The sequence below is a fragment of the Ovis canadensis genome, chromosome 21 (assembly GCF_042477335.2).
Source record: "Ovis canadensis isolate MfBH-ARS-UI-01 breed Bighorn chromosome 21, ARS-UI_OviCan_v2, whole genome shotgun sequence".
NCBI classification, from domain to species: domain Eukaryota; kingdom Metazoa; phylum Chordata; class Mammalia; order Artiodactyla; family Bovidae; genus Ovis; species Ovis canadensis.
In genome coordinates this window covers 16493009-16518297 of record NC_091265.1, presented here as the reverse complement: position 1 = coordinate 16518297, position 25289 = coordinate 16493009, and the positions used below count along the sequence as shown (strand labels likewise).

Here is a 25289-nt window from a genome sequence, read left to right as displayed (position 1 = left end):
TGAATCATGATGGAATAGACTCTGAACAGACTGATTAATAGCAAGTAGTAATCAGTAATCAAAAACCTTTCAACTAACAAAAGTCCAGGAACAGATGGCTTCTTTGGTTAATTCCATCAAACATTCAAAGAAGAATTAATACCAATTCTTCTCAGAATCTTCCCAAAAACAGAAGAGGGAAAAACTCTTCCAAACATGTTTTATGAAGCCAGCATTGTGTTGATACCAAAACCAGACAAGGATGCCACACAAAAACAGAAAAAATACAGGCTAATATTCCTGATGAAAATAGATGTAAAAATTCTCGACAAAATAGCAGCAAGCCAGATTCAGCAATACATTAAAAGTTTCATAACCATGATTAAGTGAGATTTATTCCAAGAATGAAAGGATGTTCAGCTTCCACAAATCCATTAAAGTTGTATGCCACAATAATAAAATTAAGCATAAAAATAAATGATTATCACAATAGACATAGAAAAAGCATCTGACAAAATTCAACATCCATTTACAGTAAAAACGCTTAACAGAGTATAAATGGAACACACCTTAACATAATAAAGACCATATATGACAAGCCCACAGCTAAGGTTATACTCAATGGCAAAAGCTGAAAGCTAGTCCTCTAAGGTCAGGAACAAGAGAAGGATGCACACTGTTGCCACTTTTATTCAACATGGTGTTGGAAGTCCTAGCCAGAGCAGTTAGGCAAGGAAAAGAAATCTGAATCTGAAACAAAGAAGTAACTGTTTCTATTTGCAGATGACATGATATTACATATAGAAAAGCTAAAGACCAGTAAATTAGAGGGATATAAAATCAATACACAAAAATCTGTTGCACTTCTTTACATTAATAATGAATTATCTGAAAGAGAAGTTAAGAAAGCAATCTCATTTACAATTTCATCAAAGGAATAAAATATCTAGGAATAAATTTAACCAAAGAGGTGAAAACCCCATATATTGAAAACTATGATATTAATAAAAAACAATTTGAGAAGACACAAATAAGTGGAAAGATATTTTGTGTCCATGGAGTAGATGAATTAATATTGTTAAAATACTCATTGTTAAAATATTCAAGGCAATCTATAGATACAGTGCAATCCCTATTTCAATCTCAATGGTATGTCATTTTTACAAAAATAGAAAAAACAATCTAAAATTTGTATGGAACCACTAAAGACCCTGAATAGCCAAAATAATCTTATAAAAGAACAAAGCTAGAAGGATTGTGCTCCTTGATTTTATTACAAAACTATACTGATTCAAACATCTATTTCTGTTCTATTGACTATGCCAAAGCCTTTGACTGTGCAGATCACAATAAATTGTGGAAAATTCTTAAAGAGATAGGAATACCAGACCACCTGACCTGCCTCTTGAGAAATCTGTATGCAGGTCAGGAAGTAACAGTTAGAACTGGACATGGAACAACAGACTGGGTCCAAATAGGAAAAGGAGTACATCAAGACTGTATACTGTCACCCTGTTTATTTAACTTATATGCAGAGTACATCATGAGAAACGCCGGGCTGGAGGAAGCACAAGCTAGAATCAAGATTGCCAGGAGAAATATCAATAACCTTAGATATGCAGATGACACCATTCTTATGGCAGAAAGTGAAGAAGAACTAAACAGTCTCTTGATGAAAGTGAAAGAGGAGAGTGAAAAAGTTGGCTTAAAGCTCAACATCAGAAAACTAAGATCATGCATCCAGTCCCATCACTTCCTGGGAAATAGATGGAGAAGCAGAGGAAACAATGTCAGACTTTATTTTTCTAGGTTCCCAAATCACTGCAGGTGGTGATTACAACCATGAAATTAAAAGATGCTTACTCCTTGGAAGGAAAGTTATGACCAACCTAGACAGCATATTAAAAACAGAGACATTACTTTGCCAACAAAGGTCCGTTTAGTCAAGGCTATAGTTTTCCCAGTGGTCATGTATGGCTGTGAGAGTTGGACTACAAAGAAAGCTGAGGGCCAAAGAATTGATGCTTTTGAATTGTGATGTTGGAGAAGACTCTTGAGAGTCCCTTGGACTGCAAGGAGATCCAACCAGTCCATCCTAAAGGAAATCAGTCCTGAATATTCACTGGAAGGACTGATGCTGAAGCTGAATGCAAAAAGCTGATGCAAAGAGCTGATGCGAAGAGCTGACTCATTTGAAAAGACCCTGATGTTGGGAAAGATTGAGGGCAGGAGGAGAAGGGGATGACAGAGGATGAGATGGCTGGATGGCATCACCGACTCGATGGACATGGATTTGGGTAGACTCCGGGAGTTGGTGATGGACAGGGAGGCCTGGCATGCTGCCTTTCATGGAGTTACAAAGAGTTGAACATGACTGAGCGACTGAACAGAACTCAGCTGATAGTAATTGGATATTGGCATAAAAACAGACACAGAGATCAATGGAACAGAATAGAGAGCCATGAAATAAGCCCGTGCAAGTATATATAGGAGGAAAAGGACAGTCTCTTCAGTAAATGGTGTTGGGAAAATTGAACAGCCACATGCAAAAGAGTGAAACTGGACCACTATCTTACATATATGCAAAAATTAACTCAAGTTGAATTAAAGACTAGAAAGTAAGATCTGAAAGTATAGAACTCCTATAAGAAAACATAGGTAGTGAGCTCCTTGACATAGGTCTTGGTGGTGATTTTTTGAATCTGACACCAAAGCAAAAGCAATAAAAGCAAAAATAAACAAGTAGAACTATATCAAACTAAAAACTTCTAAAAACTAAAAACAAGCAAAGGAAACCATCAATGAGGAAAAGCAACCAACTGAATGGGAGAAAATATTTGCAAATCATACACCTGATAAGGAAATAATATCCAAAATATAAAGAACACATACAATTCAGTAACAAAAAGCCAAACAACCCTATTTTAAAAATGAACAGAATATCTGAATAGATATTTTTCTAAATAAGAAATACAGATGGCCAATAGGTACTCAACATCATTACTCATCAGTTCAGTTCAGTTCAGTCCAGTCACTCAGTCGTGTCCGACTCTTTGTGACCCCATGAATCGCAGCACGCCAGGCCTCCCTGTCCATCACCATCTCCCAGAGTTCACTCAGACTCACGTCCATTGAGTCCGTGATGCCATCCAGCCATCTCATCCTTGGTCGTCCCCTTCTCCTCCTGCCCCCAATCCCTCCCAGCATCAGAGTCTTTTCCAATGAGTCAACTCTTCTCTTGAGGTGGCCAAAGTACTGGAGTTTCAGCTTTAGCATCATTCCTTCCATAGAAATCCCAGGGCTGATCTCCTTCAGAATCATTACTCATCAGGGAAATGCAAATCAAAACCACAATGAAATATCATCTCATGCCTGTTAGAATGGCAATTATCAAGAAATAACTAATGTAAATTGGTGTAACCACTATGAAAATCAGTATAGATAAGACTAAAAATAAAAACCTAACATAAGATCCAGCAAATCTACTCATGGGTATTTATCTGAAGAAAATGAAAACACTGATTCAAAAGGGCATACACACCCCTCCATGTTCACTGCAGCATTTTTTATTTTTACAATGGCCAATATATGGAAACAGCCTGTGTCCACTGATGGATGAATGGACAAAGAAATTGTGGCATATAAAAAGGAATATTAAGTGGAATATTCAGCCATAAAAAAAGAATGATCTCTCCATTCGCAACAGCAAGATGGACTTTTAGGGCATTATGCTAAGTGAAATAAGTCAGACACAGAAGGCAAATGCTGTATTATCTTTTTTATATGTGGAATCTAACAAACAAGCAAACTCCTCAAAACCAAGGGCATAGATTCAGAGATCATACTGGTGGTTACAACAGGCAGGGAATGGGGATGAGAGAAATGGAAAAAAAAAAAAAAACATGCCTCATTCCTTTATGCTGGCTTAAAACTCAACATTCAGAAAACTAAGATCAAGGCATCTGGTCCCATCAGTTCAGGGCAAATAAATGGGGAAACAATAGAAACAGTGACAGACTTTATTTTCTTGGGCTCCAAAAATCACTGCAGATGGTGACTGCAGCCATGAAATTAAAAGACGCTTGCTCCTTGGAAGAAAAGTTTTGACCAACCTAGACAGCATATTAAAAAGCAGAGACATTACTTTGCCAGCAAAGGTCCATCTAGTCAAAGCTATGGATTCTCCAGTAGTCATGTATGGATATGAGAATTAGACCATAAAGAAAGCTGACTACCGAAGAACTGATGCTCTTGAACTGTGGTGTTGGAGAAGACTCTTGAGAGTCCTTTGGACTGCAAGGAGATCCAACCAGTCCATCCTAAAGGAGACCAGTCCTGAATATTCGTTGGAAGGACTAATGCTGAAACTGAAACTCCAATACTCTGGCCACGTGATGTGAAGAGCTGACTCACTTGAAAAGACCCTGATGCTGGGAGTGATTGAGGGCAGGAGGAGAAGGGGATGACAGAGGATGAGATGGTTGATGGCATCATGGACTGGATGGACATGAGTTTAAGCAAGCTCCAGTAGTTGGTGATGGACAGGGAAGCCTGGCGTGCTGCAGTCCATGGGTTCACAAAGAATTGGGCACAACTGAGTGACTGACCTGAACTGCCTCATTCCTCCCTTCTAATTATTTCTTTTTCTTGCTGCATACTTTTGTCACTTAAATAGCTACTATATATCAGCTTTCCCAACGTGAGGTAAGACAGGGTTTCTAGTTACACAGAACAGATCTGGTGGGGATGGTAAATATGCAAATAGAGGAGGAAGTAGGAGGTGGTCAAGCTGTCCTGGAATTATAAACAGCGCTTTGGTTTACTCCTGATCTCACTGACTTCACAGAGCAGCTCAGGGCTGTGTTCCTATTGCTGATCACTTTTATTGAGTGATTTTCTCTTAAAAAGACTAATGCTTTTCATTCCTTTGGGGACTGCATTTTATCAAAGAAGCCACTTTTTTTTCTGCACAAAAATATTGCAACCCAGTGACCTGTGCTAGTTTTTCAGCTGTGCTAGAGTATGTATTACCATTGTTTCTGGTTCTCCTGGGCTCTGGAGGGGAGTGTCTTTCACTGGTGCTTCTGTTTTTCAGCGCTCAATGGATACCTCTTTGGAAACTTCCCTGAACCTGATATGTGCGTTGGTGAATCAGTGTCCTGGCACCTGTTTGGGATGGGGAATGAGATAGACATCCATTCCATCTATTTTTATGGCAATACCTTCATCAGCAGAGGGCATCGGACTGATGTCGTCAACCTGTTCCCAGCCACCTTCCTGACAGTAGAAATGATAGTTGAGAATCCTGGAAAGTGGATGATAACCTGCCAAGTCAGTGATCACCTCCAAGGTAAAAAGGATGGAGGCCAGTGTGGAAATGGTTACAATGGTACAATTAAACCACACAGTCAATGGTGCTCACTTCAGTGCATGCTATTGGATGGATTCTTGTCTGTGTTATATTTATTACAATTAAATATTAAACATAGGAAAATGTGTAATGCCTATTTGGCATCTTATTGACAGATATTTATTAATTAATTACCTCCTTATGAACCAGGTAAGAAATGATTGAAAAAATTGATAAGACCTTCCTGGAACCTGAAATCTAGTTGTTAAATATAGTTATACATTTACAAAATGAATAAAATTTGAGGCAGAATGATAAATTTTCTTTGAGCTTTGTCATTTTACTGGAACAGTCAGAGGGACTACCCAATGAGGGGTTCCCTAATCTGAGCCTAGAAGTATGGGTAGGAATTTGATAGATGAGGAAGAAGAAAAAGGCTTTCCAAGTAGGAAAAACAACATGAACTGGGAAAAACACATGGGCAATTATAAATAGAATAAAATTTACAATCAGAAATTGGAATTTATAGATAATCTGGTCCAACCAGAAAAGGATTTCAAGATAATCTGTGCCACCTCTCTATCCAATTCTTGAATTTCCTTTTGGACATCTCTTTAAATTTTTTCTTAAAAAATTTTATATTGGAGTATAATTGATTCATGTATGATGTGTTAGTTTCAGGTGTACAGAAAAATGAGTTATACATATTCAAATATCCATTCTTCTTCAGATTCTTTTCCCGTGTAAGTTTTCCATATTACAGAGTACTGAGTACAGTTACCTGTGCTCTACAGTAGGTCCTTGTTGATGATCTATTTTATATAGAGTGGTGTGTATAACCCCAGCCTAGTAATTGTAGCAGCCCATTTCATCTCTGGGCTGCTCCATGAGAGTTCTTCTTTATATCGAGACACAACCCAATGACAGGTGCAAAATCCTTTGAAAGGTAAAGGTAAGCATTTGTTGACTTAAACACCTGTTGAATGATTTGGTCCAGGTTCCTTGGGACCACGTGGAGTAAGTCTACTTAGCTGTCCTTAGGTTCATGTTAGAGGAGTGATGAAGCAGATGTTTTAGAGAGGCAGTTTGGGCCTCAAGGGAGCAGTTTTGAATGGCAAGGCTGAGGAATGTCTGGAAGGTAATGCGTGCATACATGCTGAGTCCCTTCAGTTGTGTTTGTACCTTGTCACCAAGGTCGACTCTTGGCGACCCTATGGACTACAGTCCATCAGGTTCCTCTGTCTGTGGGGTTCTCCAGGCAAGAATACTGGAGTGGGTTGCTATGCCCTCCTCCAGGGGATCTTCCCAACCCAGGGACTGAACTCAGGTATATGACTTCTCCTGCATTGGCAGTCAGGTTCTTGACCATTAACGCTATCTGGGAAGCCCCTGGAAGGTAATAGCAAGCCCTTTTAGATCATTAGACACAAGTGACTTAAGAAGATTTAGGAAGCTAAATATGTCTTTATGCAGAGAAGACTCAGTGGAGAGATTCTGGCTACTGGATGCCAGTTAAGAAACACTGGCAACATTAAAGTTAAGATACATTAAAGGTTTGGCCTAAGAAGAGAAAAAGAAAATGTTATGAGTTGGATAAACATGGAGTAAATAATGTATGATTCAGTTTGGATCCTAACTACACACAGTCACCACAAGGACAGCTATGCAGCACTTCAGCACTGCTTTCATAACACATTTGTTATTCCCCTCAACCTTAAAGCAAGCCTCACATTTGTCCACTGGGTTATTCCAGATAAATTCAATTCAGCAAATGTTGAGTTGCTCAGTTAATATGTATCAGATACTCTCCTGAGAAGACAAAGATGAACATGACAGTTACTATTCTCCACCCCCACTCTAGACTTTATTGAGGTATAATTGATAAATAGGAATTATATGTAAATTCCTTGATGTTTTGATACAAGGTATAAACTTTTTAAACTACACGCAAGCTAATTAATATATCAAGTACTTACATAGTTAAACTTTGTGAAGTTGGTGATGTTGAGAACACTTGAGATCTCAAAGAATACAAAATTTCAGTTATGCAAGACAAATGGTCCTCGGGATCTAATGGTGACTGCTATCAAAAATACTGTGTTGTATACTTGAAATTCCCTAAAAGGTAGATTGTAGGTATTCTCCACAGAAGATCCTTAAATTTGAGAAGAAATTAGTTTTAAAATCAAGGCATTAGCAGCCATTTGAAATTAGATTCTTAGATTTGGCCAGTAGTTGTAGACATAAGCTGGAATACATTACTGAAATACAACATTTACTAAATTGTCCATACTCAGAAAAAATGTTTAAAATTGGAAGATAGGTATAATTCAATTTTAAAATTAGCAATCACCTCTAGAGATAACGGTGTCACATTTTGATGAATATCTTCCCTATTCTCTATACCTTTATATATAAATGCATAGTCTTTCCAGACTTTACCAGTTTGATAACTTAACAACAGTATCACTTGATTACTATTAAGGTTGAACTTTTTTTTTTGTTGTTTGTTCTTGGGCCAATAGTATTTCTTTTGTGGATAACCTATAAATGTTTTGCTCATTTTCTATTGAAACATTTACTTTTTTCTTTCTTATTTATCAAAGATATTTACGTATTAATCTTTTGTCATATGTGTTAAAATACTCCTCTACCCACTGTTTATTTTTACTTTTAACGTTGTTTATGGTCCTACTTTCTGTGCAAAAGTTTTAAATTTCATGAAGTCAAATAAATCAGTCTATTCTTCCTCTCTGACTGCTTTTGGAGCATTTATACATTGGCTCTTGGTTTTCCTCTGTTTTATAGCTGGCATGCTGGGGCAATACAATGTTGGTAACTGCAAAAGTGGTATTTCTCACCCTAAGATGAAGGGTCAACAAAAGCACTACTTTATAGCAGCTGAAAAAATTCTTTGGGATTATGGTCCTCAAGGCTATGACAAATTCAGTGGTCTTCCCCTAAATGCCTCTGGCAGGTAAGCTCTCTTTGCTGATGTTTCTAAGCCTCTCATAAGAGAGGCATCTGTTAGACTTTTTGCTGCGATCTCATTTGTGTTCCAGGCACTGTTCTTATGAGTACATATTGCATAGATGGCACAATAGCATCATTTAAGAAGCTCTGAGTCCCAAAATGTATATACTGCTGAGAATTGTATATACAATTGTATATACTGCAGATAACTTCAGAGTATCTCAGAGCTATGGTTTTTTCAGTAGTCATGTATGGATGTGAGAGTTGGACTATAAAGAAAGCTGTCCACCGAAGAATTGATGCTTATGAACTGTGGTGTTGGAGAAGACTCTTGAAAGTCCCTTGGACTGCAAGGAGTTCTAAACAGTCTATCCTAGAGGAAATCAGTCCTGAATATTCATTGGAAGGACTGATGCTGAAGCTGAAACTCCAATACTTTGGTCACCTGATGTGAAGAGCTGACTCACTGGAAAAGACCCTGATGTTGGGAAAGATTGAAGACAGGAGGAGAAGGGGACAACAGAGAATGAGATGGTTAGATGGCATCACTGACTCAATGGACATGAGTTTGGGTGAACTCCGGGAGTTGGTGATGGACAGGGAGGCCTGGCGTGCTGCCGTCCATGGGGTCACAAAGAGTTGGACACGACTGAGCGACTGAACTGAACTGAACCATTTATTGCTTTATGATTTGCTGACCAAATCAAAGCACTAGATTCATTTATTCATCCATCAAACACTTCAGAAGCATCTACTATGTGCAAGTTGCAGCATTAAGTGCCATGAGAATTACTAAGCCTACAGAGAACAGACTAAGGTCTTATACATATTAAGCAGAAATAAGTCAGGACTCTCAGTGGAGTTGAGATAACCAAGGAAGGTTACCCTTTTTGGTTTGAGGACAGCCTGATATAAGTGAAGCCCCTTCTGCCCAGACTTCATATTCCTCCCTGTCCAGTACAATGCCACTTTCCTCCTTCAAAATCTAACTCCACTGTAACTTCTTAAGTAAAGTCTCCCTGACACCTGAGTAATTTTCTCTGGGCTTCCATAGCATGTAATATTTTTCAAATTGAATCTAACAATTTATTAAGTGGATGAAGACCCCGGTGACATTTATTGTAGGATCATATGCAAATATGTCTAGGAAAGCATTACAAAATATACAGTATGATATCAACAAGTATTGCTCTTACCCTGTAATCCTTTTCATGTTTGAGGGAATGTTTAAAAAATTGTCTTTGTGATCAATAAGACTCCTTTTGTTTCTTTCATTATAAATTTCATTCATTCTTCCACCAAAGTGACAACCTTTAACCTTGCCTGAAGAATTTGTGTGGACCACCTATGAAAAACTCTTTGATATCAATATCCCCTATTGACTAGTATTTTCCCATAAACAGAATAGTGAAAATTAACATTGAGAATTATGTCTTAGAAGCCTTCCAAAATTAGAAAGCACCTTATAAAATATGACATATTAAGCTATATTCAATGGATATTTAATGTAGTATGTGAAAACACAATGTACTAAGTGACATGAGAGATGCAGAAAGGTCTAAGATAATGTTCCTGATCTCAGGTACAGAAAGAAGCTGAATATACAGAAGAAAAGTAACTTTGCAAGTTACAAATAATATTAAGATGAGCTGTCCAGACAGTGAGTTGTCTGGGCTTTAAGAGAGAGCTAATGTAGCCAGAAATACATCACAAAGGAAGTGAAACTTAAGTAGGGTCTTTTTTTTTTTTCTGAGTTGTTTTCTTAAAAAAATTTTTTTTCTTCTTATTTATTTATTGATTTATTTATTTTAAATTTTACTTTACAATACTGTATTGGTTTTGCCATACATTGACATGAATCAGCCACGGGTGTACATGAGTTCCCAATCCTGAACCCCTCTCCCACCTCTCTCCCCATATCATCTCTCTGGGTCATCCCAGTGCACCAGCCCCAAGCATCCTATATCCTGTATTGAACCTAGACTGGCGATTCATTTCTTACATGATAGTATACATGGTTCAATGCCATTCTCCCAAATCATCCCACCCTCTCCCTCTCCCACAGAGTCCAAAAGTTTGTACTATGCGTCTGTGTCTCTTTTGCTGTCTCGCATACACGGTTATCATTAGCATCTTTCTAAATTCCATATATATGTGTTAGTATACTGTATTAGTGTTTTTCTTTCTGGCTTACTTCACTCTGTATAATTGGCTCCAGTTTCATCCACCTCATTAGAACGGATTCAAATGTATTCAAGTAGGGTCTTTTGAATGATAGAATTTATGTAAGTGAATTGCAAAGAGAGGGAAATTTTAGATGCACGGGTTAGTGTAAAGCATCTGCCATAAAGCAGAGTGATTAGATCAGAGTGAATGACATGTGAGGGATTTGCATGGGGCATGAGCACTTACACAGAGCAGTGGAGAGAGGATTGGAGCAAACTGGATATCCAGAGGTCCTCCAATCTGTTTGAACTTTACTTGATTGGCAATTGGAAGCAACTAAAGATTGTGGAGCAGATAAAATGACAATGAAAATGACTATTTTAAAGGTTTTGGAGTATCAGTCCATATGCTTAGGAAAAAACTCAAGGGAGCCAATGTAAGATAGAGGATGCTGCATGGATTGATAGGAGGTTCATACTATGGTCTAAACACAAGGCGAGGAGCACACGCATATAGAGCGGGTTGTGGGAAGAAAGGAAAGGAAAAGATGAAATAAAAGTGAAGAAAATGAAGGGTGCAAAATAAAAGGTTACAAAGTCAGGATGAACAAGATAAGAGGAAGAGGCAGAAAAAGAAGACACAGCTGGCAGGTCTACAAGAGTGGTGGTACCACTGCCAGAAGCAGAGGAGGGATAGTACTAGTTGGAAGTTATATTATTGTATTTCACAAGTTTGAAATTTTGTATTTCATATATATAGTTTATATGGTAACTCTACTGATTAAACTACTTGATTAACTAGATACTCCATTCCTTAATCATGCCAGATATCAGAGCTTACTATTTGCAGAGACTATTCATATTGACATCAGCAAGAGATAGAGGGATGCTCATTCTGCAAAGAAAACAGTTAGCTCTTTGTTACTTTGTAGGACACCATCTGGGACTCCAGTACTGGTAAGTAAGGAGTTTACCTATGCCTCCCTTGGTTGCTGGACCTCTGGGGAAGAAAGTACAATGGCTAAGAGAGAAATGAGCTTGAGCACCAAACAGCTTCTGAAGAATTTTAAGGCTGGGCAACTATTCCTGGGAACTTGGCTAAAGACTGTGCTATCTTTTCTGGGGGAGATGGGTGGATGAATGGGCTAGAGACAATACAATAAAGCTCCATAATTAAGGCACTTAATTATGGATGTGCAACCCAGTCATCTCCCTTCTTTTTCCACAGTGACTCTGAGCTCTACTTCACACAAGGCAACAACAGAATAGGAGGGAAATACTGGAAGGCTCGGTACACAGAGTATGTTGACGCAACTTTTACTCGAAGAAAGGGATTCTCTGAGGCAGAAGCCCACCTTGGAATTCTGGGTACAGTGAAATCATCTGTCACGTTTGGAAAGAGGGGAGATGTTTCAGTGGAGCATGTAATCTAACAGGAAATGACTCTTGCTCTCCCATTCACTTCTCTGTCTCTTTTCATCTCTTCTCCCTCCTTCTCTCAACATTTCTCAGGTCCCGTCATCAAGGCAGAGGTAGGTGACACTCTATTAGTGACATTTGCCAACAAAGCTGACAAGGTCTACAGTATTTTGCCCCATGGTGTGATCTATGACAAAGCTTCTGATGCAGCCCCAAACGTAGATGGTAAGTGCTAGTTTGTGGTTTGGAAGGATCCTGGGCCCTTTACTTGCCAGTCCTGTGAGCTTGAGCAGCTATTTCAACTTTCTGAATCTTACACTTTTCCTCTATCAAGTGCAGAGAATTATGCTCACCTCACAGGTCTTTGGAAGAGATAGACAGGCTTCCTTGGTGGCTCAGACAGTAAAGAATCTGCCTGCAATGCAGGAGACCTGGGTTCTGTCCCTGGGTCAGGAAGATCCCCTGGGGAAGAGAATGGCTACCCACTCCAATATTCTTTTGTGGAGAATTCCATAGATAGAGGAGCCTGGGGGGCTACATACAGTCCTTGGGGTCACAAAAAGTCGGACACAACTGAGAGACTATCACTTCACTTCCGACAGAATTCAGGACAGGGTCTGGTGCACAGTAGATATTTAGGAAACGTTAATGCCATTCCTTTACTCTCAGAAACATAATACATCTCAAAGTGGGCTACTTTTACAGCCTCACCCACTTCTCTAAGACGGAGAGTTTTCTGCTGTAATTGCATGGGATTCTCTATGTAGGGCTAAGGGGAAAATCTGATTTCCATCGTTTTGTTGAAGTGAAACTCTTACACATGGGCTTTGCTTTGTCTCTATGGGAAAATATTTATTTAAAACTTTTATGGGCTTACCATCATATATGTATTCCCCAGTCACAGAGTATGTAGCACAGGCTGTCTACAGGTAAGAAAAGCAGCTTCTACCCAGTGGCTACAGGAACTATCCTTCCATTCATGATACTGTTCTTGGGAAATCCTGGCTGTGTGGGAAGCCTTTCTCATCGTTATAGCAGACACCATGACTCCTGAGATACTTCTTTACTCCCAAGTATGAGGCTGGTCCCAGTCCAGGGCAGGCTTTGTGGTGCTGGGGACGGAACAGAGAAGGAAAGGGTGGAGGAAATATTCCCCATTCCCTAGCCTCCCCCACCCCGCACCCTCTGCCCACTGCAGCAATATCTCCTGTGCCCACATTCTCTTCCTTGGTCAAAATGCTCACGATGACTTTTGCAGAAAGAACCCTAATGACAGCTGAAATGTCTACATTTCTATTGTTTATCTCAGAAAACTTTCTGCATACCTGTTTGCAAGCTCTGGACTAAATGCAGGAAGTCTCTGGCCTCAGTCTAGTTGAAGAGATTCAATGTGTTCATTTGACAATACAATGTGAGGGTCAAGAACAAAGTCTTTGGAATCAGCCCTGGGTTTAATCCCAGATCTGCCATTTACCAGCTTTGTTACCTTGTGCCTTTGCTTACCTCCTCTAACTTGTAGTTATTTGGGTTATTTCCTAGTTCAACCTTCTAGATTTAAAACTCTTTAAAGGTAGGTCTCTTGTTTAACTTCTTGGGGTATCCTTTAAAGGCCAAATATAATAAATTCCACATCATAGAAGGTATTAAGTGATATTTTATGGATTTACATTTATATATAAATGGGCAATTATCAGTCTTTAAGATAATTTAAAGACAATTATCACTCTTTTAATATTTGCTAAACTTGAGATTTGAGTAAGAAGTAGTATCTGTGAAGATATTAAGTATAAACTGTGAAGAAGATAGTCCTTTGATAAAAGCATCTATCTCATAAAACAGTAGATGGTGGCCATGGCCTCTCTGATAGGATACAGTGGAAACAACTGTCTTTCCACAAAGCACATCATCAGACAGAGATGCACCCTGAGCTGGAAGACCCAGTCTGACAAGTTTCTCATTCCTGGCTGTTGCTTTGAGTAGCTGTTTCACTTGTCTCCACAGGATTTCTGAAGCCAGGGGCACATGTTAAGCCAGGTGAGACCTTCACATACAGATGGACAGTGCCTGAAAGTGTCAGGCCAACAGCTGATGACCCACCCTGTCTGACTTATCTTTACTTCTCAGCCGTTGAACCAATCAAGGACACGAGCTCTGGCCTTGTAGGGCCTTTGCTAATCTGTAAAAGGGGCGTTCTCAATGCTGATGCGACACAGGTAGGCCTTAAAGTCACCGGGCTTACAGGGTTGTGTGTGAGAGAGATCAGGAATGTGGCTAGAGAGTAAATAGTAATTGTCCATTACACAAAGGCGATTTTTTTCCTCAGTGCTCTCGAAATCGACTTCTACATAATGAAGATTTTATTTTATTTTTCATAAATTTAAGATGCAAATTTTAATTTAAGATAATTTTAGTGTAAATTTAAGATCTGAAATTTACTGATGCCTATGCGGAAAGCCAGGATCTCTGCTTGTTTGGCTGGATTTGGTAACTCTCTTTCCCTGGGCATTGCTTTGATTCTAGAATCTCCAGAGACCTATATAGAATATAAATTGGGATATTTTGGGAGACAGGGGGTACATTTTCTCAAGGGCTTCCCAGGTGGTGCTAGTGGTAAAGAATCTGCCTGCTAATGAAGGTAGACATAAGAGTTGCATGTTAGATCCCTGAGTCAGGAAGATCCCCCAGAGGAGGGCATGGTAACCCACTCCACTATTCTTGCCTGCAAAATCCCATAGACAGAGAAGCCTGGCAGGGTGCAGTCCATATGGTTGCACAGAGCGGACAAGACTGATGCAACTTAGCATGCATGCAATTTTCTCAAATTTGTCTATACATTAGACTTACCTGCCCACCCCCCACCTTTAAAAAAAAAAACCTGAGGCCCCTTTAAACACCCTTTATTCAGGTGTTTCAGACCAATTAAGTCAGAATCTATAAGTGATTCCAATGTGTAGCCAAGTTTGAGAATCACTGTAGCTCACCACTACAGTCCAAGAGTTAATCACTATGACCAAAGAAACAAGAAAACAAGTAGATATTTTCTTGCAAGTCCCAACTTAGAGGCTTTGATTAAGCCACACTGATTAGTGTGGCAAAGCATAGCATTTCAAGCTATATCTACATAATATAAAACACACTGATGGAAAGAGCGAAAGTCAGCTACTTAATCATTTTGAATTACTTTACTAATCAGAAATAGCAGGCTATTTGTTTAAATGGTATATTTTATATTTGGCATTAATCCTAGAAAAGAAGAACCATTAGGATGTATATATAGATAGAAAATTATGATAAGGAGTAGGCTCACATGACTATGGAGGATGACAAGTTTCAAGATATGCAGGGTAAGTCACAGAAAGAGACTCAGGAGACCCAAAAGGCAAGCAGGGTCTTGAAAGGAAGAGCCTGTGTTTGAGTTTGAGTTCAAAGGCAAGCAAAAGCTGACATTCCAGTTCAAAGGCAAAAAGAATCCCCTTTTACTTGTGAGAGGGTCAGATTTTTTGTTGTTCTGTTAAGGCCTTCAAATGATTGGATGAGGTTCATCCACGCTAGGGAGGGTGATCTTCTTCACTTAGTCGCTGAATCAAATCCAAGCACACTCTCATGGAAATAGCTAGAAAAAAGTTTGACCAAATATCTGGGCACCCAAACAAGTTGACACAAAATTAATTACTACACAGGATCCTATAGCTACCTTCTAACCTCCTCCTGGGCTAGTTTCCCCTTTCATAGACCCAGTTACCTTACAGATGACTCTCAGATGATGAGGCTCTCCAACCAAATTCTTCTCAGTGGTTCCTTCTCATCCTGTGTACAAACACAACCACAGTTAATAACGGTTAACACCAGGTACTTAGTATTTGCTAGAGGATGTGCCAAGTGCTTTGCCTATAGTATCAAATTTAACCCTCCAAAAATATGAAGTAGGGACAACTCATATCCTCACTTTGCAAATGAAGGAATTAGGACTTAGAGAAGACAAGTCATTTGTCTTAGTGGTCATAACATGTAAGCAGAATGGCACTATAACCTGATATCTTTCCAAATATATTTGACCCCTTATTCCCCTTCCAGTTTCAATATTTTATTTTGAAAAATCTTAAGCCTACATTGTTTCTTTCCATATCCCATGATCTAAAACACCATGTGATAAAAGCAGTAAGTGTACATAAGTTATAGTAAGAACATAAAGCAAAGAATAACCTTACCTTCAATGAGGAGTTAAGGAAGCATCACAGAGCTGGGACAGCTAAGCTCCCCTTGAAGTTGGATTAGGGTGGCAGACCATCAAAGTTGAGGGAGAACACGCATAAAGGACAGAGGCCTGCTGAACACAGCAAGTTCAGATTGCTGCAAGGATCTTGGGCTTGCTTTGGTTCAGGTGGCAGGAGGGAAGAGCCAAGAGATGAGGCTGAAAAGGTAGGCAGGGACCTATCACTGTGAATTACATTGTATTGTCCAGATTGAGAAGGAGAGAGATGTGATCAGATGGCACTGGTGAGGGTCCCTCTGGAGTAGAATGCAAGATGAAGGGTAGATTGGGAGGGAGTCCATTAGAGGTAGGAAGATGGTTGAGAGACAGAAAACATAGTTACCTCTCTGGTTCAGCTTTAAAGAAAAGCAGATTTTGACAATTCAGCATGCTGTGTGGTCAGTAATATTCAAATAGATGTTTTAGGAATATCCACATGGAAATTATTCCCTCATTATCAACTCAAATTAATATAATTTAGCAAAGCCATGAATTACATGTATTCATTATCTCACTCAAAAACATGTATTAAGTGCCTAGTTTTCCAGGCATTTTTGTTGGAGCTGGGAATACAGAGAGATACCCAAAACTTCCCTACCCTATCAAAGCCTACATTACAGTGGGACAATAGTCAAAATTCTAAGTGCATACAGAAAATATTTTTGGTGGAGATAAGTGCTATGAAGAAGAGTAGAGTGTGGAAAAGTGAGTGAGTTTCCAGGCAGGAAGGAAGATGAGGGACTTTTAGCTAGGGTGGGGCGAGGGTGCTCTGGGGAGGTGATATTGGTGCAGGGAATGGAACAGAATAAGGCAGGGAGCCAGGCAAGACCTAGGAGAACCTTCTAGACAATGGGAGCAGCATGCGAAAAGGTCTTGAGGCAGGAATGAAGTAGGTGTGTTCTCAAAAGAACAAAAGACCAGGGTGGCTGGAGTGAGCTAGGGGGTGAATACAAGGAGATGAGGTCAGAGAGGCCGAGGCCAGGACATGGAGTTTAGAGTGACAAAAATAACACGGTGATGACCAGCCTGAGAACAGGAGTACTGCAGATTAGGAAAGCTTCTGAACAGGGACTTACTTCCTCTGAGGAGGTCACATGGGGAGGGAAAAGGGTGTAATGAGGAAGATGAATATATCGGGTGTAGAATGAATTTATCAGAATCTTGATTTACAAAATGATCCAGTAAATCTATGGCTGATGTTGATCCTAATTCACTTTCTGTTACTTTATGTTAACTTTCAAAGTGAAGTAGAGCCAGGAAGTCCCCCAAGCTATACTTTAATATGTTCATTTCTTTCTTCTCTGTAGAAAGGAATAGACAAGGAGTTTTACCTACTAATCACAGTCTTTGATGAGAATCTGAGCAGGTATCTTGATGAAAATATTCAGAAGTTTACCTGGCATCCCTTCAGTGTTGACAAGGAGGACAAAGAGTTTGTGAAGTCCAACCGAATGCATGGTATGAAAAATCTTTTCCTCTTGTAAAGTCAAGTCATAATCACATTTGAAGTGAAAATGTTTGGAATGCTTTAGTTATCTTAAGCTTGGTTTCTTGGATATTGTCCTTGGTCATGACTGAAATATTTTGTGGCTTCAGCCTCACAAGGTATGGTGAAACTTCTCCATCTCAAGAGATGTGAAACTTAATACGTCTAAAGCACTTCATCAGCTTTAAATAAAATAATACAAAATTTGAACTAGCAAAGGTCACAGTACATAATAAATGTATAAAATTAGTTACATATATATATATATTTCCTCCAAGAACAACTGAATACACATTCTTTTCAAGTGCAAACAGAACATTCTCCAGGATAGATTATATGCTAAACCACTAAACAAGCCTCTGTAAATTTAAGAAAATTGAAAATACATCAAGCACCTTTTTTGAAAACAATACTATATAAGACTGGAAATTAACTTTGAGAAAAAAAAACTACAAAAATACACAACAGGTGAAGGCTGAACAATATTCTACTAAACAACCAATGCATCACTGAAAAAATCAAAGAGAAAATAAAAAATACCTAGAGATAAATGAAAATGAAAACATGACAATCCAAAACTTATGATATAGCAAAAACAGTTCTAAAACAGAATTTAAAAGTTTACTTCAGGAAAAAAGAAAAATCTCAAATAAAACCTAACTTTACACCTAAAAGAGCTAGAGAAAGAGCAAATAAAACCTAATGTTAGTGAAGGATAAGGAATCATAAGGATTAGAGCAGAAATAAGTGAATAGAGACAAAAATAGAAAGGATCAATGAAATTAAAAGCTGGTTCTTTAAAAAGTTAAATAAAACTGATAAACCTTTAACCAGACTCATCAAGAAAAAAATGGGAGGACCCAGATCAATAAAACCAGAAATGAAAAAGGAGAGGTTACAACAGACACCACAGAAATATAAAGGATAATAAAAGGCTACTACAAGCATCTATTTGCCAATAAAATGGACAACTTGGAAGAAATGGACAAATCTTTAGAAATGTACTATCTACTAAGACTGAATCAGGATGAAATAGAAAATACGAATAGACCACTTATCAGTAAAGAAATTGAGTCAGTAATTTTAAAACTCCCAGCAAACAAAAATCCAGGACCAGATGGCTTCACCATATGGTAGAATTGGAATTCTACCAAATATTTAGAGAAGAGTTAACACCTACATTTAAAAACTATTCCAAATAATTGCAAAGGAAAGAATGCTTCCAAACTCATTCTATGAGTCCACCATCACCCTGATACCAAAACCAGACAAAAGTATCACACAAAAAGGGGAAATTACAGGCCAATATCACTGGTGAACATAGATGCAAAAATCCTCAACAAAATATTAGCTAACTGAATCTAATAATACATTTAAAGGATAATGCACTATGATCAAGTGGAATTTATCTCAGGGATGCAAGGACTTTTTAATACCCACAAAACAATCAATGTGAGATACCACATTAACAAACTGAAGAGTAAAACGTATATGGTCCTCTCAATAGATGCAGAAAAAGCTTTTGACAAAATTAACCACCCATTTTTGATAAAAAAAAAATTCTCCAGAAAGTGGGCATAGAGGGAACATACCATAATATAATAAAAGTCATGTGACAAATCCACAGCTAACATTATACTCAATGGTGAAAAGCTGAAAGCATGTCCTCTAATATTAGGAACAAGGCAAGGATACCCACTCTTGCCAATTTTATTCAACATAATAATGGAAGTCTAAGTCACAGTAATCCAAAGAAAAGGAAATAAGTCATGCAAATTGGAAAGAAGTAAAACTATTACTGTTTTCAGGTGGCATACAATTCATAGAAAATCCTAATGAAGTCACCAGAAAACTATTAGAGCTCATCAATGAATTTAGTAAGGTTGCAGAATACAAAATTAATACACAGAAATCTGTTGCATTTATACACACTAACAATGCATTATAAGAAAAAGAAATTAAGAAAAAAATCTCACTTACCATCTCATCAAAAAGAATAAAATACCTAGGAATAAACCTATCTTGAGAGGCAAAGGACTTGTACTCAGAAAACTATATGACATTGATGAAAGAAACTGAAGATGGAAAAGACAGAAACAGATGGCAAAGATATGCTGTGATCTTGGATAGTAAGAATCAATATTTTTTGTTTGGTTGGAGTTTTTTTTTCTGTTTTATTTATTTATCTTTTTACTTCACAATATTGTATTGGTTTTGCCATACATTGACATGAATCCACCATGGGTGTACATTTGTTTCCCATCCTGAACACCCCTCCCACCTCCCTCCCCATCCCATCCCTCTGGGTCATCCCAGTGCACCAGTCCTGAGCACCCTGTATCATGCATCGAACCTGGACTGGTGATTCATTTACATGTGATAATTTACATGTTTCAATGCCATTCTCCCATAGCATCCTGCCCTCTCCCTCTCCCACAGAGTCCAAAAGACTGTTCTATACATCTGTGTCTCTTTTGCTGTCTCGTATACAGGGTTAGTGTTACCATCTTTCTAAATTCCATATATATGCGTTAGTATACTGTATTGGTGTTTTTCTTTCTGGCTTATTTCACTCTGTATAATAGGCTCCAGTTTCATCCACCTCATTAGAACTGATTCAAATGTATTCTTTTTAATGGCCTGGTAATATTCCATTGTGTATATGTACCACAGCTTTCTTATCTATTCGTCTGCTGATAGACATCTAGGTTGCTTCCATGTCCTGGCTATTATAAACAGTGCTGCAATGAACATTGAGATACACGTGTCTCTTTCAATTCTGGTTTCCTTGGTGTGTATACCCAGCAGTGAGATTGCTGGGTCATATGGCAGTTCTATTTCCAGTTTTTTAAGGAATCTCTACACTGTTCTCCATAGTGGCTGTACTAGTTTGCATTCCCATCAACAGTGTAAGAGGGTTCCCTTTTCTCCACACCCTCTCCAGCATTTATTGCTTGTAGACTTCTGGATAGTAGCCATTCTGACTGGCAAGAAATGGTACCTCATTGTAGTTTTGATTTGCATTTCTCTGATAATGAGTAATGTTGAGTATCTTTTCATATGTTTGTTAGCCATCTGTATGTTTTCTTTGGAGAAATACCTATTTAGTTCTTTGGCCCACTTTTTGATTGAGTCGTTTATTTTTTCTGGGATTGAGCTGCAAGAGTCGCTTGTATATTTTTGAGATTAATTCTTTGTCAGTTGCTTCATTTGCTATTATTTTCTCCCATTCTGAAGGCTGTCTTTTCACCCTGCTTATAGTTTCCTTTGTTGTGCAGAAGCTTTTAATTTTAATTAGGTCCCATTTGTTTATTTTTGCTTTTATTTCCAATATTTGTGGGAGGTGGGTCATAGAGGATCCTGCTGTGGTTTATGTCAGAGAGGGTTTTGCCTATGTTTTCCTCTAGGAGTTTTATAGTTTCTGGTCTTATGTTTAGATCTTTAATCCATTTTGAGTTTATTTTTGTGTATGGTGTTATAAAGTGTTCTAGTTTCATTCTTTTACAAGTGGTTGACTAGTTTTCCCAGCACCACTTGTTAAAGAGATTGTCTTTTCTCCATTGTATATTCTTGCCTCCTTTGTCAAAGATAAGGTGTCCATAGGTGCATGGATTTATCTCTGGGCTTTCTATTTTGTTCCATTGATCTATATTTCTGTCTTTGTGCTAGTATCATACTTTCTTGATGACTGTGGCTTTGTAGCAGAGCCTGAAGTCAGGCTGGTTGATTCCTCCAGTTCCATTCTTCTTTCTCAAGATTGCTTTGGCTGTTCTAGGTTTTTTGTATTTCCATACAAATTGTGAAATTATTTGTTCTAGTCCTCTGAAAAATACCGTTGGTAGCTTGACAGGGATTACATTGAAGCTATAAATTGCTTTGGGTAGTATACTCATTTCACTATATTGAAGGACTCAATATTTTTAAATGACCATTCTGCTCAAGGCAATCTATGAATTCAATGCAATCTCTATCAAGAGCATTTTTCACAGAACTAAAACAAATAATTTTAAAATTTGTATAGAAACACAAAAGACCCCAAAAAGCCAAACGAATCTTAAGAAAGAACAGAGCTGAAGGACTCAATGCTGCCTGACTTCAGACAATCAAGGGGCTTCCTGGGTGGTGCTAGTGGTAAAGAATCCGCCTGCCAATACAGGAGACATAAGGGACACAGCATTCCATCCCTGGGTTGGGAAGATCCCTGGAGGAGGGTGAAGCAATTCACTCCAGTATTCTTGTCTGGAGAATCCCATGGGTAGAGGAGCCTGGAGGGCTACAGTCCATAGGGTTGCAAAGAGTTGGACACGACTGAAGTGGCTTAGCATAGTAATTAAAATAGTTTGGCACTGGCACAAAATCAGACACAGATCAATGGAACAGAATAGAGAGGCTAAAAATAAACCCATGTGCTTCTGTCAATCACTCTATGGCAAAGGAGGCAAGAATATAGAATGGGGAAAGGACAGTCTCTACAGTAAGTGTTTCAGGGAAAACTGGACAACTACAGAATGAAATTAGAAGATTCTCTAACACCAATATACAAAAATAAAATGAATTAAAGATCTAAATGCCAGACTGGATACTACGAAACTCCCAGAGAAAAACCGAGGAGGAACACTCTTTGACATAAATCCCAGCAATAGTGTTTTGGATCTGTCTCCTAAAGTAAAGAAAAAAAAAGTAAAAATAAGCAAATGAGATCTAATTAAACTGAAAAGCTTGTGCACAGCAAAGGAAACCATCAACAAAATGAAGACAACCTACTGAATGGGAGAAAATGTTTGCAAATGACATGCCTGACAAGAGATTAATAATCAACAAGTATAAACAACTTGTACAACCCAAAATCAAAGAAACAAACAATGTGATTAAAAATGGGGCAGAAGAACTGAATAGACATTTTTCCAAAGAGGAAATGCAGATGGCTAACCAACAGGCACCTGAAAAGATGCTCAACAGCATTGCTGCATCAGAGAAATGCAAATCGAAACCACAATGAGATATCAGCTCACGTCAGAATAGCTATCATCAAAAAGAACACAAACAGCAAATGTTAGAGAGGATGTGGAGAAAAGGGAACCCTTATACACAATTGGTGGAAATGTAAATTGGTGCAGCCATTGTGGAAAACAGTATGAAAGTGTCTCAAAAAAATAAAAATAGAACTACCATATGACCCAATAATTTCAGTTCTGGAAACAAAAAACACCAAAACCACTAATTCAAAATGATGCATGCAGCCTAATGTTTATGTATATATACATATATACACACACACACACACACACACACACACACACACACACACATATATAAGGAATAAAACTCAGACATAAAAAAGGAATGAAATTCTGCCATTTGCAACAACATGGATGGAACTAGAGAATATTATGCTCAGTGAAATAAGTCAGACAGAGAAAGACAAATATTGTATGCTTCCACTTATACGTGGAATCTAAAAAATAGAACAAATGAATATATAAAACAACAATGAAAAAACAGATTCACAGATATAGAGAACAAACTAATGATTATCGGTGGGGAGAGGGAAGGGTGAAGGGGTAAGATGGGGCTATGGGATTAAGAAAAAAATACTACAATGAGTAAAATAAATAAGCTACAAGGGTATATTATACAACATATGGAAATATTGCCATTATTTTATATTAACTTTAAATGGAGTATAATCTATAAACATATTGAATTGCCATGTTGTATACTTAAAACTAATATAATATTAAAAATCAAATATGTTTTAATAAAAATTTCTTTCAATGCCTAAAGCAAACAAGGCAGATAACAGACCTTGTTTTAGGACCAAGCATAGCACCTATTTATTGCCTTTAAAACATTATGAGAAAATAGTGAAATAGCCTTCCCCTTCTCTCCCAAAGAAGTGCAAAAAAAGAGTCTCTCTTTCTCCCATGGAAGTCCAAAAATGTTCAAGGCTCTAAGTGACCCACAGCACCAACTCAGACTTTTGTGGTCTCAGATGCTCTGTTCCAACTGAACCCCTTCTTGGACCAATGGAAAACAAGGAATAATGCACTTTCAACATCATCTTATTAAAAAAAAATTGTTATAACTGAAGACAAAATTTGTTCCCAACCTTTACAATAGCCAATAAAAAGGTAAACTAAGCTATAAATTAGGAAACATAGCAATTCCTTAATGGAAAAGCTAGGCTGCAAAAGGGATCTATATACAGAGAAGCCTGTATATAGAAAACAGAAAACAACCTAATGCATCATGTCAAATCCAGTCCCTTCCTGGTTTGGCAATTTGAAATATACTTGTATATTTTAAACCTACAGAATATGTCATGTTTAAGGCAAAATTCAAGGAAATTATGTATTTAGTTTAAGCTTCACATTAATTATAAATTAAATTTTGTCTCCAGTCTTGCTTGCATGAATAGGAGAAAATTGGCTACAATACCAAAGAGAAAATGCCTTATATTGGCATACAATGTTTGCATTGCTCATGTTATACGGTCTATGTTCCAATCTGCTTGTTGAATATATAAATGAATGAATGAATGTTCCAGAAAAAGAGGTTCTGGCGGTGGGGAGGGCGTGCCACACAGCTTTGTGGTATCTTAATTCCCTGACCTGGGCCTCCAGCAGTGAGACTGTGGAATCCTAACTACTGGATCACCAGGGAATTCCCAGGAAAGAGAAGTGTTAAACTGGAGTTCCTAGGCAACAGGGAATTCTCTACCACCTATCCAATGACTAAACTGTTAGCATTACAGTTTACAATGGGATGGGGAGGGAGGTGGGCAGGGGATTCGGGATGGGGAACACATGTACACCCATGGCTGATTCATGTCAATGTATGGCAAAACCCACTACAATATTGTAAAGTAATTAGCCTCCAATTAAAATAAATAAATTGAAAAAAATTACAATGATATCTCTTTAACATTCAATGGACAAGACAGTTTATTTGCTGTTATTTGCATCATGATCAAAGATTTTCTTCAGAAAGTGTGATATTCTTCTCAGCAGCTCCAGGGCTTCTTGGAATTTCTGCTGATAATTCCAGATATTTGAGTAAAATTACCAAACACCACTCATTTTGCAGATAAAGAAACAAAAGGTAATTTTATTTGACAATGAGATTCTAACAGGAGACCATTTATGTGTGTGGTGGACAGGCCGTGGAAGGAGTGGAGTGGGGGCTGTCTCTCTCCAGGACATCAAGCCTGAGACGCAATTAGGTGCAGTCACCCCTCAGTTTACTCAGTCATAGTGGTCATCCCCCAGAGGGGGCGAGTGTAGCCACTGTCAGTGGATTGAGGTTGATATCAAAGAGAAAAGCAATTTGCATTTCTGGAGGTACAAAGACTTTTCGTATCTAAGTGGGATCATTATTCAAAGTCTTGTCAGTTATTTTACTGAAGTTGGAAAATCAAAATTATCATAAGGCAAAATTATTTATTCAAGGGCTAACCTCTTAAAACTTAGTATCCCTTCCCCACTCCTCAAATCCCTCTTCACTGACCAGACATGCAAATATAATGTCGATCAACTGCAAGTCTTTCAAGTGATGCAAGATCCATAAAATCAGTGAAGGGATGTCTGATAACTTCTAGAATGAAATGCAAAGCCATTGGCAAATGAGGATCTGACAGAATTAAATGAATAACTGAGGAAAAGACAC

The 25289-nt window shown here is 38.2% G+C and overlaps 1 protein-coding gene across 1 annotated transcript in view; it reads left to right on the top strand.

Annotated features, from left to right (window-relative positions):
- Positions 1-25289, top strand: part of HEPHL1 (hephaestin like 1) — a 90716-nt gene that overhangs the window by 34413 nt on the left and 31014 nt on the right. Inside the window, exons 5-10 of the mRNA XM_069566543.1 lie at positions 5075-5329; positions 8138-8306; positions 11696-11835; positions 11980-12111; positions 13888-14099; positions 17446-17596. Coding sequence (XP_069422644.1) covers positions 5075-5329; positions 8138-8306; positions 11696-11835; positions 11980-12111; positions 13888-14099; positions 17446-17596 — 1059 coding nt within the window. The remainder of the gene's footprint in view (positions 1-5074; positions 5330-8137; positions 8307-11695; positions 11836-11979; positions 12112-13887; positions 14100-17445; positions 17597-25289) is intronic.